This window comes from Rhineura floridana, chromosome 8 (assembly GCF_030035675.1).
Source record: "Rhineura floridana isolate rRhiFlo1 chromosome 8, rRhiFlo1.hap2, whole genome shotgun sequence".
Lineage (NCBI taxonomy): Eukaryota > Metazoa > Chordata > Lepidosauria > Squamata > Rhineuridae > Rhineura > Rhineura floridana.
In genome coordinates this window covers 111,539,723-111,557,965 of record NC_084487.1, presented here as the reverse complement: position 1 = coordinate 111,557,965, position 18,243 = coordinate 111,539,723, and the positions used below count along the sequence as shown (strand labels likewise).

Genomic DNA, 18,243 nt, shown 5'->3' with positions numbered 1-18,243 from the left:
CTAGTTAATGATAAGTCAAGTATCACAGGAATAGATGAAACCATATGCTTAAGTACCATTAGAAAAGTAATCTTGTTATTTCTGTTATTTAATAAATACTATTTTGGTTTACCGAAGGCCTGATCCTTGGCTGGGGTTTCACAGACCAGAAGGGAGGGTAAGGTAATTACCAAGGCTGAAGGGCAACAGTAACAAATGGTGGCAGCGGTGAAGAGGAGAATAATAACATTACAAGTATCCAGAGCAACCCCGAGTTATATGAGTTATCTACATTGATACAAGGGGTTGGGAACAGCATAAGCACGCAGTCACAAAAGTAACCGGATAGAGGGAGACTCAGGCAAGGTCTCTGGGAACATTGGTTATAGAACGTGACTGGTGGTGCTGCCTGGCAGGGGGATCTAGTGAGATCTGTGCTAGAGCTGAGAGAGAAACCATAAAAAAAGGACAGTCCGGACTGGTGGAGTCCCTGGTGGTGCCTAGTGAAAGGCAGTAGCCACAAGCAGGTAGGAACCTGACAGGGAGAGCCAGGGAAGGGCGTCACAACCACCCTCCATGCTTCTTTTGGAGGTGGAATACAGAGAAGGGCCTCACATGACATGCACAGTGTCTGGGCAGGTTTACATGGGAAGAGGTGGTCCTTTAGGTATTGGAGTCCAATTTGCAACTACTGTAGCAAACTGCACACAGCACATAACTCTAATATTATTCCAACTTGATTGGTTACCGGTTTTGCTTCTGGGGCCAGTTCAATGTGCTGGTATTAACCTTTAAAGTTATAAATAGTTTGGAGCTATGACACCCAAAGAAATTTCTTCCCGCTTATGAACCTACTTATGTGCTCTAGTCAACATCTGAGGCCCTGCTCTGCATTCCCCCTACCACAGAAGCAAGCTGGGAGAAAACAGTTGTAATAATGGAGTTATGGAACATATACTTCACCAGGTCTGGCCTGGCCCTGCCTGATCCAGTCTTTCAATAAGCAGTGAATTCTGGAAATTAAAGAAAAATGTTTTTGGTTGCTAATACTATCTGTTGATGGATGCTACTTGATATTGTTTGTCCATTAATGCTGCAGTTTGCTGTGTTTCAGTCTTTTAAAATGTTATTTACATTATATTGCTCTGGTTGCTATTTTAATTCATTTTGTAGGCCGCCTTGGTTGTAGGCTTAAATGTTAACTGTAATTAGTAGATAAGTAAATAATCAAGGAAATAAAGAAGTAAAATCACTGCAATCACTGGGGGGGTGACAGGGAGGGTGACGGGGGGGTGACAGGGAGGGTGAGGGGCCAAACCATAGAAAGAGTGGGCAGCAGACGCTGGAGTGGTACTGAGGGCAGACCATGCCAGATTAGGGGAACACGGGATAGATGCCTAGTATCCATCCCATGTTCCGGGTCTGTCCAAAACCAGACGATAACTGGGGGATGCAGGATTCCTACCGACCTTCGACTGTTGTTGTGTAATGCCAGGTCTGTAGTACAAAAAACATCACACATCCATGATATAATCTTGGATGGACAGGCAGACCTGGCATGTATTACGGAGACCTGGTTGGATGAGGCCTCAGCTCCCACTCTTGAGGCCATGTGTCCACCGGGTTTCCGTTATGCACAGCAGCCGAGGGTGGGAAGGTGGGGAGGGGGTGTGGCAGTCATCTATTGGGAGTCTTTAGTTTTTACCAGACCTCCTCTACTTAGGACTAAGTTTGTTGATTGCATGTACTGGAGGTTGGGCCCGAAGGGCAGTTTGGGGATCCTGCTGGTGTACCGCCCACCCCACTGCACAGCAGACTCCCTGGCCGAGGTGCTAGAGGTGGTCTCGGCTGTACGGGCGTTGTCCCCAGAATTATTGGTGCTGGGTGACTTCAACGTGCATGCCGAGGCCACTCTCACTGGGGCCCCTCGGGATTTCCTGGAAACCATGGCTTCCTGGGAACTGCACCTTAGTAATATTGGACCCACCCATGTAGCCGGTCATGCTCTCGACCTTATGTTTGTCCTGAGAGGGGAGGGAAGTGCTCTGAAGTTGGGGGTGATCTCTTCCACCCCTGTGTCATGGTCAGATCACTATCTGGTAAACATAGACTTCTCGATGCCTCACACCCTCCGCAGGGGTAAAGGACCTATTAGAATGGTCCGCCCCAGATGCCTGATGGATCCAGAAGGATTCCTGACTGCGCTTGGGGAATTGGAACCTGCTGAAGGCCGCTCGGTTGATACCCTGGTGTTGGAGTGGAATGAAGGGATCACCAGGGCTCTGGACCGGGTGGCACCGAAACGTCCTCTCCCCCTGAACAGAACTCAGTTAGCACCATGGTACACACCACGGTTGCAAAATCTGAGACAGGTGGTGAGACGACTAGAACGCCGGTGGCGGAAATCCCGTTCCGAAGATGTCCGGACACAGGTTAGAGCAGCAGTAACTGCCTACCAAGTGGCAATAAAGGCAGAAAAGAAGAGGTTCTTTGCTGCCTCTATTGCGTCAGCAGAGTGCTGTCCCAGGAGGTTGTTCCAAGTGGTCCGAAGCCTGGTCGGTCCAGTTGCTCAGGAACCCTTGGAACAGTCCAAGGCCTCCTGTGACAAATTAGCAAAGCACTTTGCTGACAAAATCGAACATTTACAGAGCTCGATCCCGTACGCCGTGGATGCAGTGAATGAATCAGAGTTGGCCAGTTGCAGGCCAGTCAAATGGGATCGATTTCAGCCTCTCCCTTCTGAGGATGTGGACAAGGTGCTCTCGACTGTGAAGCCTACCACCTGTCTAAATGATCCTTGTCCATCGTGGCTCCTCGTGAGCTGCAAAGAGAAACTGGGCGAGGGGATCAAGGCGGTGGTCAATGCATCCTTGAAGGAGGGTGTAATGCCATTAGCCCTCAAGGAGGCAATTGTAAAGCCCATCTTAAAGAAGTCCTCCTTGGATCCCCAGGTTTTGAATAACTTTCGCCCAATTTCAAATTTACCATTCTTGGGCAAGGTCATTGAGCGAATGGTGGCTAATCAGTTGTCGACACACTTGGATGAAACGGATTATTTGGATCCATACCAATCGGGTTTCAGGACTGGACATGGAACTGAAACAGCCTTGGTCGCTCTGGTTGATGATATGAGGAGGGCATTAGATAGGGGAGAATTCACCTTTCTTGTCCTCCTCGATCTCTCAGCGGCTTTTGATACTGTTGACCACAGTATCCTTCTACATCGCCTGGAGGGATTGGGAATAGGAGGCACTGTATTGCAGTGGTTCCATTCCTTTCTCTCCGATAGGCATCAACAGGTAGCATTGGGGGAGGAGGTTTCAGACCCTTGGCCTATCTACTGTGGTGTGCCACAGGGCTCTATCCTCTCTCCCATGCTATTTAATATCTATATGAAGCCGCTGGGGGCAATCATTAGGAGATTTGGGCTGCAGTGTCACCAATATGCGGACGACACTCAGCTCTATCTCTCGTTTAAATCTTCGCCAGAGTTGGCTGTGGAGACCATGTCCAAGTGTCTGGAATCAGTGAGTGGATGGATGGGAAGGAACAGGCTGAAGTTAAATCCCGATAAGACTGAGGTGCTGCTTGTGGGAGACAGGGGAAGGTTGGGAAATGTTGACCTGATGTTCAACGGGGTGAGACTGCCCCTAAAGGACCAGGTCCGCAGCCTTGGGGTTGTTCTTGATTCCAAGCTGTCCATGGAGGCTCAGATTTTGGCAGTGAGCCGGGCAGCTTGGTATCAATTACACCTCATTCGTAGGCTGCAACCCTACCTCCCTGTTCATCAGCTCCCACTGGTAGTACATGCCCTGGTCACCTCTCGTTTAGACTACTGTAATGCGCTCTATGTGGGGTTACCCTTGAAAACGGTCCGGAAATTACAACTGATACAAAATGCTGCGGCTCGACTACTCACAAATTGTGGCCGCCGGGAACATATGACCCCAGTGTTGTTCGATCTTCACTGGCTTCCTGTTGTTTTCTGGGCTCAATTCAAGGTGTTGGTATTAACCTTTAAATCCCTACACGGTTTCAGCCCAGTTTACCTGATGGAGCGCCTTCAACGCCACCAATTATGCCGCCCGACAAGATCAGCCACTCAGGGCCTTCTCTCAGTCCCACCAACTAAAACAGCTAGGTTGGTGGGGACTAGAGAGAGGGCATTTTCAGTGGCGGCCCCCACTCTCTGGAACTCCCTCCCATATGATCTTCGGCATGCCCCTTCCCTGAATGTATTCCGCAAAGCCTTGAAGACCTGGCAGGCCTTTGGGACTTCCGGGGAGGGTTAATTTTTTAGGACTAATCGCCTATTACTCTGAACTGCTATTGTTCTTTATTTATAGTTTTACTGTTATATGTATTTTATGTGTATTTTATTATGATGCATTTATTGCAACTAAATTGTACATCGCCTAGAGTGGCCATCGGCCAGATAGGCGGCTTATAAATTAAATTATTATTATTATTATTAAAACTGAATGGTTACGTAATGAACTGTAATTCAGCCTCATTCCATTTAGGTAGTATAGGATAGGTCTTCAACTGTTTCAGACCCAGGATCCTCCTTTAACTCAAACATGTATTTAGAGACCCATTTCTTAATTTTTTTATCATATATTTGAATGGTGGTTGTGCTGCTGTTGACCCACTTGCATCAGGCTGCAGCCCAGTAGGGGGTCCTATCCCACCAGTTGAAGACCAGTGGTGTAGGAGGATGGCTACAAAACACAACGACCTGTATTCATTCCAACAATTCAGTAGTACTTGGCTAAACAGATACAATCGAGATATTTTCCGCAAGATGACCTTTGACATGACAACTTCTGTACATTAAAGATTAAGTGATTTGGCACTGTGATGAGAAAAAAATTATCTGACAACCTGGAATAATTAGAGGGAGACATATATTCCTTCTCTTGTATCTCACCCAAGAAAGAGTGTGGAAGTCTGCAGGGTCACCTGAGAACCAAATCTTTTATGTACTAAAACTTTTGTAAATGAAAAACCAAAATTAAACAAACCTTAATGGTGGCTCCAGGGAAAAATAACCAGTTGCCTGTGTCCACAGGATCGAGATTATCTTCTAAAACAATTTGTCTGTGAGCTGCATTTATTATGAGAATATTGTCCAGTGCCCAGCAGGCTTCATACACATCACCAGCATGTACATATTCTTGTTTCCACTGAAACTGAATATTTTCTTCTTTGGCTTCTTGAGGAAGGTACAGAATATGGATGATGGTGCTGACATTGGAGGGAGCTCTGTAGGATATTGGGGTACACATATATATATAATTATTATATAATGTCATTACTGCCATAGCATATTATTTAATTTAAAAACTTCCTATTTTAACATCATAATAACTCAATCATCTACAGTGAGTTACATCTCAGCAACAGGTCAAAAAAATTGAAGTGCAGTTCCTAAATTATGCCATGTTCTGACATCACACTTCATTCAGAAGACTTTGGACCCAAAGAAGAGGAACAAAAAGTCTATTTTTCCTGTTACACTTTGGAAACACATAAAATACTTAACATAATACAATATTTGCTTCATGGGACTACTGAAATAAATTACAGCATGTGATACAGTGAAAGTCAACCTTTAATAACTCTTAATGCTGCTGTAGCAAAAGCTATTTTCTTTACAAAATATTTTGTAATTTTAAGAAATGTTGATGTAACTATGTTGTGGCACAGGCCCTGAAATGAAACCATAAAGCTTTTTTTTTACACTGAGTGTCTTCTATCCTATTTGAAGCAGCTAGCTGCCATGCTGAAAATTACTGCTCCTGCTGAGATGAAAAGTGGTGCTAAACTGTAAACCAGCAGTATTTTCAGAATCTCATAAAACCACTGTGAAAAGACAATGCCAAACCCATACATCTTCCCCATTTTTTGATGGAGCAGAAAGCTTGGTAAACATGACAATAGCCATTTTAGAGGTTTTTGTCATTCAATGACTTTGGATCCCCAAACTGAACTGAATCAAACTGAGGAAAAACAACCTGTGAAATGTGCAACACAATGAATCTTCATATAGAAGAAATATTATCTACAGGAATCTGATGGAAGTAATCATGAGAGAGAATAAAACCTCATGGTATTCCTATGCAATAGGGAAATGTTCTTTATGTAATATCCGTTACTGCAAAACCAACTGTTTAGAAATCTAGTATATCTAGTTTAGAAATCTAGTATACACATATACAAGGTGCAAGGGCTCCAGTGTGCAACTGGAGCTCCCTGCCCACAAAGGCTTGCCTGTTCACTTCAGTGACGGGGTCAGTGTGTGCATGAGAAAGTTCTATTATTGCCTGTGGTATGCACATACTTTGGTGGAGGGGGTCGGGTACATGCATACAAAGGGTATGTACATGTGAAGCTCCCCTTTCCATTGACTGAAGTTTTGTTCATGGTGCCACATTACTAAACTGTACAATGAATCTCTAGCGAGATCAGAATGTTTCACAGAATTTCCTGATATACACATGGAGTCAGCTATGTGCATATGAAGGGTCTGTGCATGTGAAGCTTCCCTTTCCATTGACTGAAATCTAGTTCATGTGCCACACTACCAAATTGTACAATCAGAATGTTTCATAGAAGAACAGAAATATTAATTGAATTTGCCTCTATCCCCAAATCCTGTCCATGGGAACCACTACTCTCTGACTCTCTGCCCTGTACCTTAAACCGTACAACTATGTAGGCCTTTTCCTAAAACACCATCTAACAAATACCATTTTAAAATAAGCAAATTTAAAAATTGAAAAAACCCCGCACCAACATTCCATTTATTTTAAAATAAACAAGGGAAATTAGTATATTACACATTTTAAAGTAATACGAGAGAGTGAAGAATGCTGAATATTTGTAACAAACCTAATCTTCTCCAACTGAATCCAATCTGCGGAATTATTCTTGGAGTAGGACACAATAATATTGGGATCTGAGTAACTAAAACGACATGACCCTGACCCTGTGAAGAGCAATACAAGTGTTATAACACAGTCAAACAATAAATTATCTTTCAGATACATTCACTTCTGACTGAGTACTTACCACCGTTATCAATTTTCTATATTTTAAAATTCTTTGATTGATGCTATGATCTGTTGCTGAAGGAAAACGCATACTAATGCATGTTCTCTGAGTCAGAAATAATGTGGAATTGATAAATCACAGCAGTGCAGCATAATCTGCTGTAGATTTCCCAAGAGAAGCCACAATAAATTACTAAGCACCCCCTACTCAAAAAACACACACAAGTAATGTTAAAGCAAAAATGGAAGTGCCATCCTTTTCAACATCCAAAGGCTTCTATACACACACAGAGATCTATAACGAATAAATGAAGCTCCTTACTGAAGAACTACTGCAACTTAGGTGCAATTAGCTCTATGTTGGATGTGGATCCTACCTTTAAAATTTAAGGTTATCTTTAGGGTTACAAATACAGTACAGAATCTAAAGAATTTGTTAAAAAAAACTAAGTAAAAGCAAATTGTTAATATTATTAAGTATTATCAGTAGTAAGAGTGAGATATAGATTCTTTATGCAGATTCCACTGCTGATCCAAGTCTCCATGTCACGCCTTCCCTTCCCAGCAAATCCACAGAACTCTGTTATTGCCGATGTGTTGCACAGCAAAGTATTTGTCTCAAAATGTGCTGGGGACAGAGGTCACCCTTAACCACACAGAGAAAACTATTTCTGGGGTTGTACTATGGGAATATCTGGTTCATGGCTTTGCCATTCAGTGCCAGCCCAAGATATTTTGCTGCCTTAAGCCAAGTCCAAATGGTACACTTTATTGCTGTACCATTCAGATATTAATGGTGATGCCTGAAGCAGGTTGCTTCACTCTGTTGTATTGCAGAGCTGGCCCTTAGCAAGAGCAAAATGTCTTTCTCTCACTCACACCTTTCAGTGTGATGATAAACTTAGCAGTCAGGCCATTTGAGGTTAACTGAGTTAACTGGGATGACATTAAAAACAAGGTGTGCTGGAAAAATAACCAGGAGATGCTGGCAATCAACCTAATGAATTTTTCTGTATGAAGGGGACAGGACAAAATGACAGGCATTATGGGGCATGTATGGGTCAGACAGTTACCTGAATGAGGCTATTGGTTTGCATTCCAGTTATTCTGATTAGCTCCCATACTGCACTGAGAGACCATAAGAAAAGCCCATGGCAAGTTGGCAAGCAGGACCTGAGTGCAACAGCACTCTCCCTACCTGCAATTCCCAGCAACTGGTATCCAAAGGCATGCTGCCTCCAACACTGCAGAGGTGGAACACAGCCATTATGAAATGTGCGTATATATGTGCACACACACACACATCTTGTCAGGCCTTTTACATAGGAGACTAGGATCAAAGATCAAACCCAGCATCTCTGGTATGCTAAGCCTGGGGCTTACCATTGACTGTATTTACATGAAGGGAATATGTGTTCTGTGCTGGGTGATGTTATGGGCTCATTTGGCTATCACCATATGCTGTGTATATATGCCTAAAGTGGAAGAGTCATCAACAAGGGCCACCTTGATTGTAAGTTACCCAGAATGCAATGCCTCTGCCTACATTTCTATAAAATTTATAGAGTTCATAGATCTATAGGCTGGATAGGCCTATTAAAAGATCTATAGGGTGGAGCACTGTATTTTGAGTAAAAAGTTGGTCGGTAGCCACCATGGATGAGAGTTTGGCTCCCATTCAAAAGTGGCACTGTCACCCACCCACCGCTAGAATGCCATCTAGGGGTTGGTAAGTGATGGTTCTGTTGCTGCTATGATGGCAGAGAAGAAGAAAAATACTGCACAGTCATGGCCGTATATGTGTGTGTATGTTGGGGGTGAGGGGCCCATTAGCAGTACCATATTGACAGCCACCTGAGGTCTGGTATCAGCCATGTTCAGCAATGCACTACCAGGCAAGAATATTTTGCTTCTTTTTTTAAAAAAAGTGTCCAGCAGCAGTTAACCTAGGCCCCAAGTTGCATTTTCATCACTTTTCTTTTGTGAGAGTAATTACTAAAAAGAGGCTGCACAACCTGACTCACCTAGGCAAGGACAGCCAACTAGCTGCAGCCATGAATTGTGACTTGACTCATTATATCCTATATATGCTCAGTGGATGGTGTCTGCTGAGATTACCATTAGTTGTGCAGGTCTTCATTAGGTGAAGGGGCTGTGATTAAGAAAAGTGATCAAACAGGAGCTCTTTCCCACATCTGCCCAAAGATTCCCTAGATCATGTCTGTAGAGTGATCAAGGTACCACTGCTGGACCAGGGTTGAGGTTCAAATTTCAAATTCAAACGAATAAGACCAAAGCACAGGAAAATCAATCAATCGAAAGCATGCCATATTCTTAATTTTATTTTCAATAAGTCATTAAAAAGAGATTTTGCTATATGCACTGAACTTTCACAGTTTAGCTCTTTTGAAGGTGAAAGATCTCCTTTAATGGAAAACGCTCTTCATTTCAAGGGGATTGTTAGTTTCAGCAATTCCTTATATTGAGACTGTCATAGCTGCAATGGCATTAGGAGATGCCAGGGGTGCCCTGTCATATGTCAATCACCTCATATGTACAGTTTGAAAAGGGGCCTGTTTTGAAAACTATGATGAAGCTTAGTAATGTACAGTTATGGTAGTTGTGAAAATGATATTACAAGTACAGAAGCAAACCATGCTCCACTTAATGGGTTCACTTATTCATAGATCTAAAAATACACTTCAGGAGAGAAACCAAAATCTGTGATAACACTTTTTTATTTCTCCCCTGTACTTTACCTTTTTTTAAAAAAAAGGAATTGTTAATGATGTTAAAAATAAACTTTCAAACTCTTACAAACATGTACAATATGTTCCAACATGTTTGTGTGAATACAGAGGCAATAGGGCTGTGATTAATTAATGTTGCACAAACAAGGGTACATTGCATTTCCAATTAAGCTCTTCAAAATAAATTGACTAGCAACTGTCACTAGTTTATTTTTACTAACACTGCTGTTTTTCTCTTTATAGTACTAAAAACCAAATGAAGTAAGAAAAACATTTATATGCCATTTTTACCCATCTGTTGGGACAATCACTTTTACTGAATGGCATCTGCCATTTTCTACATTTCTAGTGCACAGGAATTCCATACTCTAAACCATAATAATGTACTTTGTTTTAGCAGCATTCAGTTTTAAACTATTTTATTTTGAATAGCATAAAGGTATCCTAAGAAAATGATCAAAATAACTGCATGAAGGTAGCTTTTTAAGTAGAACTAACCAGCTACATTCTGCTGTTCAAGGACAGGCTCAAATAGAAACAAGAATGACAATTTGAATGTTCCCATGAATACCTATGCAATTCTGCAATTATGTCATCAATATATCAGGAAAACAATCTGCTTGTTTTCCTCATCCTGAATAAGTGGGTGTCACAAAGCTACTCATTTACCCCTGACACCAAATCATTTATGAACAAGTTAAATAGCACTGTCCACTCCACTGTGAAAAAGGGGTCACAACTTCCAGCAGCACCTGCAGAGGCGGAGATAGGTGAGGGGCAGAAAGAAGTGACACCATCCATTCATCCCTTTTTACAAAACAGTGTAGCATGTGGCCCCTGAGAAACTTCCCAGGAGCCATGTGCTTCACAAGAAAATCTCACAAGGACTGTGAGCTCTTATCCTGATCCATGGGGATGCCCACTATTGCAGTTAGATGATGGCCCAAGCAAGGGGGAGGTTAGTAGTCACAGGCAGAGAGGAAGGCGAGGTGAGGCAGGATCAGCACCTTGGAGAGAGACCTAGTTGGGGATTTCAGAATAGTTAGTCATCCTGCAGCTGAGGCAGAATATACAAAGGAGCCCACTCATGAATGCTGCATCTGGCCCTCCTTCACACCTATTCTAAGCCTGGGGCTTCAAACTGTGGGGCTTATCTCTTCAAGGCTCTCTTATTTGTTTATTTAACAAAATTTAAGTACTTCTTGATTGTAATAAACCATCAAAGCTTGATCCTTTAGGGGGATCTGTGAACCAATCATTGGGGTATGGTAGCAGAGTTCAGTGGAGGAGATTTAAACTCTGGTGACTTTGGTTCCACATGGGATAGACCAGAGAGTGGATCTGTCTCTTCTTTGGGGCTGCTGTCATCAGAGGACTCTTATCTCTGAGGATTCCTGATCTGGAGCCATGAAAAATCAAGAGACCAAATATCATGAGACATGGATGTCCTGGTACAGTGAGATTTGAGGGGGAGGCATTTGGGAGAGGCCTATACAGCTGGTATAGCACAGTGGGAAGGAGAGCCTGGCTGGGAGTCCAGAGCAGAGCTTGGAAAAGTTACTTTTTTGAACTACAACTCCCATCAGCCTCAGCCAGCATGGCCACTGGATTGGGCTGATAGGAGTTGTAGTTCAAAAAAGTAACTTTTCCAAGCTCTGGTCCAGAGTATGCGAGTTCAAATCCCCACTCGTGTCTCCTGGGTGTCAAGGGCCAGCTAAAGATCACCCTCACAGTGAGTGGCTCAGGGGTTACGTGCCCTGCCACCTGTGCAGCCGAGGGCAAGCTGCATAGTCCCAAGGAGCCCAGTTGCCCCGCAGCTGGCAGTTGCGGACAAGGAAGGGGCTGGCTTGTGGAACTGTGGCAAGCTGAGCAGGCCCTAGCCAGCTGGGGAGGACTAGCCTCAGAGGGAGGCAATGGTAAACCCCCTCTGAATACTGCTTCCCATGAAAACCCTATTCATAGGGTAGTCATAAGTCGGGATCGACTTGAAGGAAGTCCATTTCCATTTTTCAAAACCTTCCATATTTTGGCTCAGTAGCCCCCAAAGCAATGCACAAACTTTTTTTAAAAAAAAGTAAGATAGTGCCTGGTCCAAGTACAGCTAGTAAACTCGATGGCCCCCTCTGAATATTGCTTACCATGAAATCCCTATTCATAGGGTTGCCATAAGTCGGGATTGACTTGAAGGCAGTCCATTTCCATATATGGGGTCATCCCAGAAGGCTTGGTCTCAGTTTGGCTGAGCAGGCAAACAACTCACCCATTCTCTTTATCAGGGTTAACCTCTTTCCAGCTGCAATCCCCAGGATTATTCCCACCCCTGTGCAATAATTAGATTTGAAAATCTAATGAGAGGGGAAGAGTGAGTGAGTGAGTGAGTGAGAGAGAGAGAGAGAGAGAGAGAGAGAGAGAGAGAGAAAGAGAGAGAAAGAACTGTTGAAGAAAGACCCCATAAGGTTACAGATCTAGGCTCCCAGAAAGAGAAGATGAACATCAAGAAGGGTGGAAAGTGCTTGACTTCTTAGTACTGATTTAGGTAGTGAAACAATCTAGACGACATTTAGCTGGATGTATTTTCATATGTTGTTTTCATTTTGCTATTATGGCTATCTGGTCAAACTGTTTTAAATGAGTTTTATGTTCTTTAAAAAATCATCACAATAGATGTTTAAATTGCTGCCTTGCAAATCCTTTCAGTAAAAGTAAAATTTGCTTTGGTTTCACTTTGTCTGAGACTTTGTTACTCAGCCCATGCCTAATTGCCTTACCACACTACTGAGTACAGAGAGTTGGCTGGGTCAGTATATAAATTCCAGAGGTTAAACAGCTGTTCAGTGGAGGCAGACAGTGAATAAAAATATCTGCTCGGTGGCCATGGTGAAGTCCAAAGAAGAAAGAGTGATTAGCTGGTTTGCTTGCCTCCCCTCCCTCTCACAGTGCAGGCTACATCTCTGTGCTGTCACAGTCACTTATTCTTCTGATTCTACAAACTGGATCTTAGTTCTATATCCAAGTCAGGTCCTAGCCAGGCAGAGAAAAGGACCCCAGGGTCACATATATGTGCCTAAAATTTTGGTGTGACCAGCTGTTTGGTTTTGGAATCTCAGCAAATTTGCCTTGAGTTCTGTTTCAAAGATGAAAATTGCTCTCTTCACAGATGACATCCTGCTTATCTGAGGAAAACACCATTGATAGTGTGGACTGCTGGTAGTACATATATCTGCTTTTCATAAACATGGCATAGTCAAAGGCTATTCCTCTAGGTACCTACCAATGAGACTCTAATTAAGTGCTTTAGCCTATTGTCCCAAAGGCATTCGAACACCTGGAAGCATAAAAATCATACAGTTTGGCTAAGATCCGACTACTACGTACACAGTTTCCTCTGCAGAGTTCCCTAAGTGGCCATCATTTAATTCTGTACTTGCCTGCATAATCATTGTAATCAAAATGAATGTTCTTTGCTGAAGGTTGTATTTTGGAGTTGTTTTCTGATTTTTTAAAATAGTGCATTCAAGTTGTATTACTTGAACAGATTAAAAACTAGATTGGCCAAATACCCATTTTTATGTTCATTAATGTGGGCTGGGATGCTGTGTACTTCTGGAGAGTCCCCCAAGATTAAATAGACTGATCAAACAAAATAACTGGCTTTGCACTTCTCTTCAAGAGAAACAAACCTTGGAACAGAAACTGAACAAATATGAGAATGCATATGCAAAATTACAGACATTCCAGTCCAGAATATCTGAATGCTGACATAAAAATAGGATATGGTGAAAATCCACCCAATCTAATGACTTCTCTGCATGTAACTGGCTGCTTCTGTTTATTTGGATAGTTCAGTAACAACTTTTAATTAATATAATGGCTTCTGTAACTTCCACCAGGTAGTTGGTGCGAATTAATGAGCTTTCAGTGAGTTCAAGCTACAGTTTCCTATTCTTATTCACTCTCATTTACTTGGCTACTTAAGGAACAAAACAAGAAATGCGTAGGGCACCTGCTGGTAGCATTAAAACAACAATCTCAGCACTAAAGCTCAAAAAGTTGGGACTTCTAGCACAGTTAAGTGCTAGAGCCCCATGTCTTTACAGGACTTCTTAGTCATTTTTAGAGACCTTAAAAGATTGTTTTAGCTCCCTTAGCACATTAACAATTAATTTCATTTATTATTTTATAAATGGGTACCAGTTTTTGTTTTTGTTTTCATGTGGGATATTCATGTCAATGGAACATAGACAAAGCATGAATTCATGAGAAATAATTTTCATTGTCCAAACACTTCATGCATATTTTACATATTTATAAAAACCAAAAGCACTACAAATCATATTTTTCAAATGTCCAAGATGTACTGCCATCTGTTGAGATATTAGATAAGGTTTTCAACAACAACAAGCTGATATGTCTTTGGATTTCCCCTCCCTCCCATGTCATAAAGGGATAAATGTAAAATGATTTATAAAATGGATAAATGTTTCAGTGAAACAACAATCTCATCAATGTGGACAATTTGGGTTGGATTATAAATGTGTGATCAGCCCTTTTCCATGTGAAAAGTGACTGTTTAGATTGGACACAGTTTGCAGACTGACCTAGAATTGTTAAAGATTATGGTTCACCTCCATTTGGGGGTGGGTCCATCTTGAGCCTCTAGCATAGCGGATGGCAGAGAGCAACAAAGAGTCCCAATTGGTTGGCACCTCCACAACATGATCTGGGCTGGTGCTGGGGCCTGTAGGGCCAAATCAGTGGACTTGGCTGGTTCCCAGGGATGGGACTGGTGAGCAGAGTGAAGACTTGTTCCCTCTGGACTGTGCCCATGCTATTTAAACCAGTCCTGACCATAGCTTTGGCATTGCATTGTTGACTTCCACCCTCCCTCTTTTAGAATTGTTCTTGCTGTGGATGGAAACTAGTTGCCCATTAACAGAGTTGGGAATGATTTTTTCTCACAACCACCATTTATTTTATTTAATTTATATACCACTTCAGTCAAGGCACCCCAGGAGTTTTACAAAAATATTCTTAGCCCAACTTCAGGAGCCAATGGTATGAGCTCAGTTGCCTGGACTTTCTCATTCAATTGGCCTATAGCTGTGAGAGTTTCATCTTCCCCATAGCAAGCATGTGAGAGAACTGCATAGTAATTATGTGCTGAATTGCCACAACTTCTTGGAGCGGAGGGCACTGGGCAAAATCCATAGCTTGTGAGGGGATCCCCATAAGGGGTCTTGGGGTGACAACTTAAGGCTGTGGCCCTAGCTTGGGGGGGCAGGTCAGGTGCCACATACCCAGGTTGCTGGCAGATCTCAGGAGTGTTCTGTGCCACAATGAATCCAAGAGTCTGGCAACAGGTTGCCTGGTAGATGGATTCTTACCCTACACAGATTCGTACCCTACACTACACCAAACTATGTAACTAATAAAGTTGTGCCCATGTTGTTAACCCATACACTTGTCTTGTGGCATTCACTGCTCCTAGATAATATACCTAAGTGTGCTTGGGACATAGCCATGCTCTCCAGCTCATTGGTTAGAAAGTACAGCTGTGGCAGGGCCCTATGCCAGTCTTGGACCATAGGGAAGATATTGACTACACTTCCAGGTGCAAAAGAAATGGCATGCTATACCATGCAAGCTCAGTGGTTTGTAGCAACAAACCCATGCATGGTTAGATGATATAACTGCCCACAATCATTATTGCTGCTCACTATGTTGGGTAGCACTTTCTTTTACCACTCAAAATTTTTAGGATGTGAAGGGTTTATATGTAAATAATGTGATTCTACCCGCCTCCCCCACCTATACTGCTTTTTATACTGTGCTACAAATCCAAATCTGTGATCATTCATTTTGAAGAAAAACAATATTTTTGCTAAATATCTATTAAGTAGCTAGAAAAATTTTAATTTGATAAAAATGCTATGACAATATAATATTGTACAATACAATATAATATTGCAATGTGGATGTTTCTTAAAAAAAACTGTTTATAATCCAGCATTAATTATCCAAAAACAATTAATTCAATAATGGCATGTGCTTCTGCTTCCAAAGGATCCATTTTGCCAAATGGAAGACTTGGTAGCCTAAACATGAATGTGGATTCACTGTGGCCTTGCAGTAAACTACACATATCCTGCTATTCACTACTTACTTTGCCACTGGGACAACTAGACAGATGAAGGAAGCATAGTTAACTTTGAGCCAGCTAGCAAAAAGCCTTGGTCAGAATCCCCTTTAAGTGAACAGGGGAATCACAACCACACATTACTTCCTGTTATGTAACTCCCTGTTTATAGGAATCACATACCAAGTGGCGATTGGTTCAGAGCTGCAAGGACAGTCAGAACAATCTGCAACCCAGGCAAAGACCAGAGTCAAGCAGCATAGTTTAAGGTAGAAAAGGTCTGGCTCCACAAAAGCTACAGTATATGAGCCAAAGACAAAATGCTTATTTCCAGTCATGAACAAGCAATTAGGCCCCAGATGTACAAGCATCTGGTGTTGTGACCCAGGAGAGGGGAGAGTTAGATCAAGGAGGGGAGTCAGATGAGGACAAGACTCCTTGGGAAGCTGAAGGAGGGTAGATGAGCAGGGAGGGTCTGGCAGCCCCCAAACTCCCCTGCCCGGTACTTCCACCAAGGAACCTCCTGCCCCACCTGCAACTCCAACACCTGAGCAGTTGGGAAGCGACTCTCCACCTGCGCTATCTACTCCCATGCAGGAATTCCCACCAGGCACTTCAAACGCTTCCCAGCCAATCAGCATCCTGCTTCCAGAGACCGCTCCATCACCTAGTGAAGCCCCGCTGTCAGATGGGTCATCTGAGACTTGCCCCCCCTCACCCCGCACGAGGAGGCGTGAGAAGATAGACTTTCAGAGGGGAAAACTCAGATGAAGCTGCCGTTTACGAGCCTTCCCTACTTAAGCCTGTGTCTCCCAAGGCACAAGTGCTGAGTCAACTCTCCTCAAATGCTGCAGAGACTCCGCTTATCTAGGCTAGCTAAGGAAAGTAGTGAGTCAGAGTAGACAAGTATATGAAGCGCACTGCTTTGGATGTAACTATTAGTGTTATGGTAACACTAATAAAAAGAGAAAAAGACATCACCTTGCCTCAGTCTGAATCTCTCGTCTCTGAGCAGGACATCTGGAAGCATGGAGAACAACTCAGTCTGTTGCAGGATCTTCTCAGAAAGAGACTAGTTGCTCAGACAGAACAGTCTGGTGGAGCTGCACAGGTTCCTTGGATCACTTGACTAGATGTTGAGTCAGTTTGTGGGGGTTGTAACACTATGCACATGGCATCTCTGGGCAACACAGTTAATCTGCAATTCCTTTGCCAGGTATGCTTCCTCAGTGGCTCAGGATCGGTGCCAGATGACAGGCAGAGTGGGCCTTTGGCACAGTGCTGTCTGATGGGCTGCAGCTCTAGTACAATGTGGGTAAGACACACACAACAGAACTTCTGAGGCATTGCCTTTTGGAAAAGCCAAGATGGCAACTGCAACAGCTTCCAGTGGATGCCCAGCAGGCCCAGCTGCCTGAGAATACCTGGTAGCAGCACCAGGCCTGCTTAGGACCTAAGGTACTGGAGCCTGGCTGCCAGAAGTCCCAGTTTGAGACCCCTAGTACCTTTTATTCCCAGAGAATGGTTCAGTTTCAAAGTCTGTGTCATTATGGAAAGTCACCAGGCAACACCAGTCCACATATCTACTCATCTTGTCCTGCACTATCCTTTCCTTGTTGTACTCTCTTACATGTCTCTTACATGACTTAGGCTCAAAAAGTTTTATAGCCTTATCAACAGCCTACCTCTTCTTCCACAGTGGCCAGTAGCCTACCATAATCTCATTCTACAAAGACCTAGACAATAAGCCACTGCCATTAAATGCCAGGCCAGGCAAGTACTGCAGCCCTGCAAGTGCTCAGTGAAATGTCAAAATTATGTTTATTCCTTAGTCTCCAGATGCTAGGTTGCTTTTCATTGTTGACTCCACATTCTACATTGTTGCTCTGAGATACCACACAAGTAGCTGCTGCTGCTTAATGACTAGAATCTTCAGAGTACCAGGAGGACCATTTTCTGTTGTGGAATTTAGCATGAATGAATTTCTTTGTGTAGGAATCAGTGGAAAAAGCTTATTCATAGGGAAGAAATATTTCTTCAATAAGGGAACACATCTGAGCCCTCATATAAGAGGATTAAAAGACAAGCCAACTCTAAAATGAATATCAAAATTCACCCATAGGCCTCATTCGGGACTTTATATTCTGAAGGAATTACTTGGCTAAACTTATTGTGGTGAGAACATATTATAGGTAGAAATAATTGCTGTAACTCAGGGCCCATCCATACCTAACTGCAAAATCCACATTTTCCATATTTGGTTGGTGGTCTTGAGATCCATACATGTCCTGTTTGTGATTAGATTATTGTGAAACCCCGATTA

General features: G+C 42.9%; 1 protein-coding gene across 3 annotated transcripts in view; it reads right to left on the bottom strand.

Annotated features, from left to right (window-relative positions):
* RELN (reelin) overlaps positions 1-18,243 on the bottom strand; it is a 504,997-nt gene that overhangs the window by 233,691 nt on the left and 253,063 nt on the right. For all 3 annotated transcript variants that reach the window (XM_061640446.1, XM_061640447.1, XM_061640448.1), the window contains exons 9-10: positions 6,874-6,970; positions 5,004-5,244 (exon numbers count right to left, since the gene is read on the bottom strand). In XM_061640446.1, coding sequence (XP_061496430.1) covers positions 5,004-5,244; positions 6,874-6,970 — 338 coding nt within the window. The remainder of the gene's footprint in view (positions 1-5,003; positions 5,245-6,873; positions 6,971-18,243) is intronic.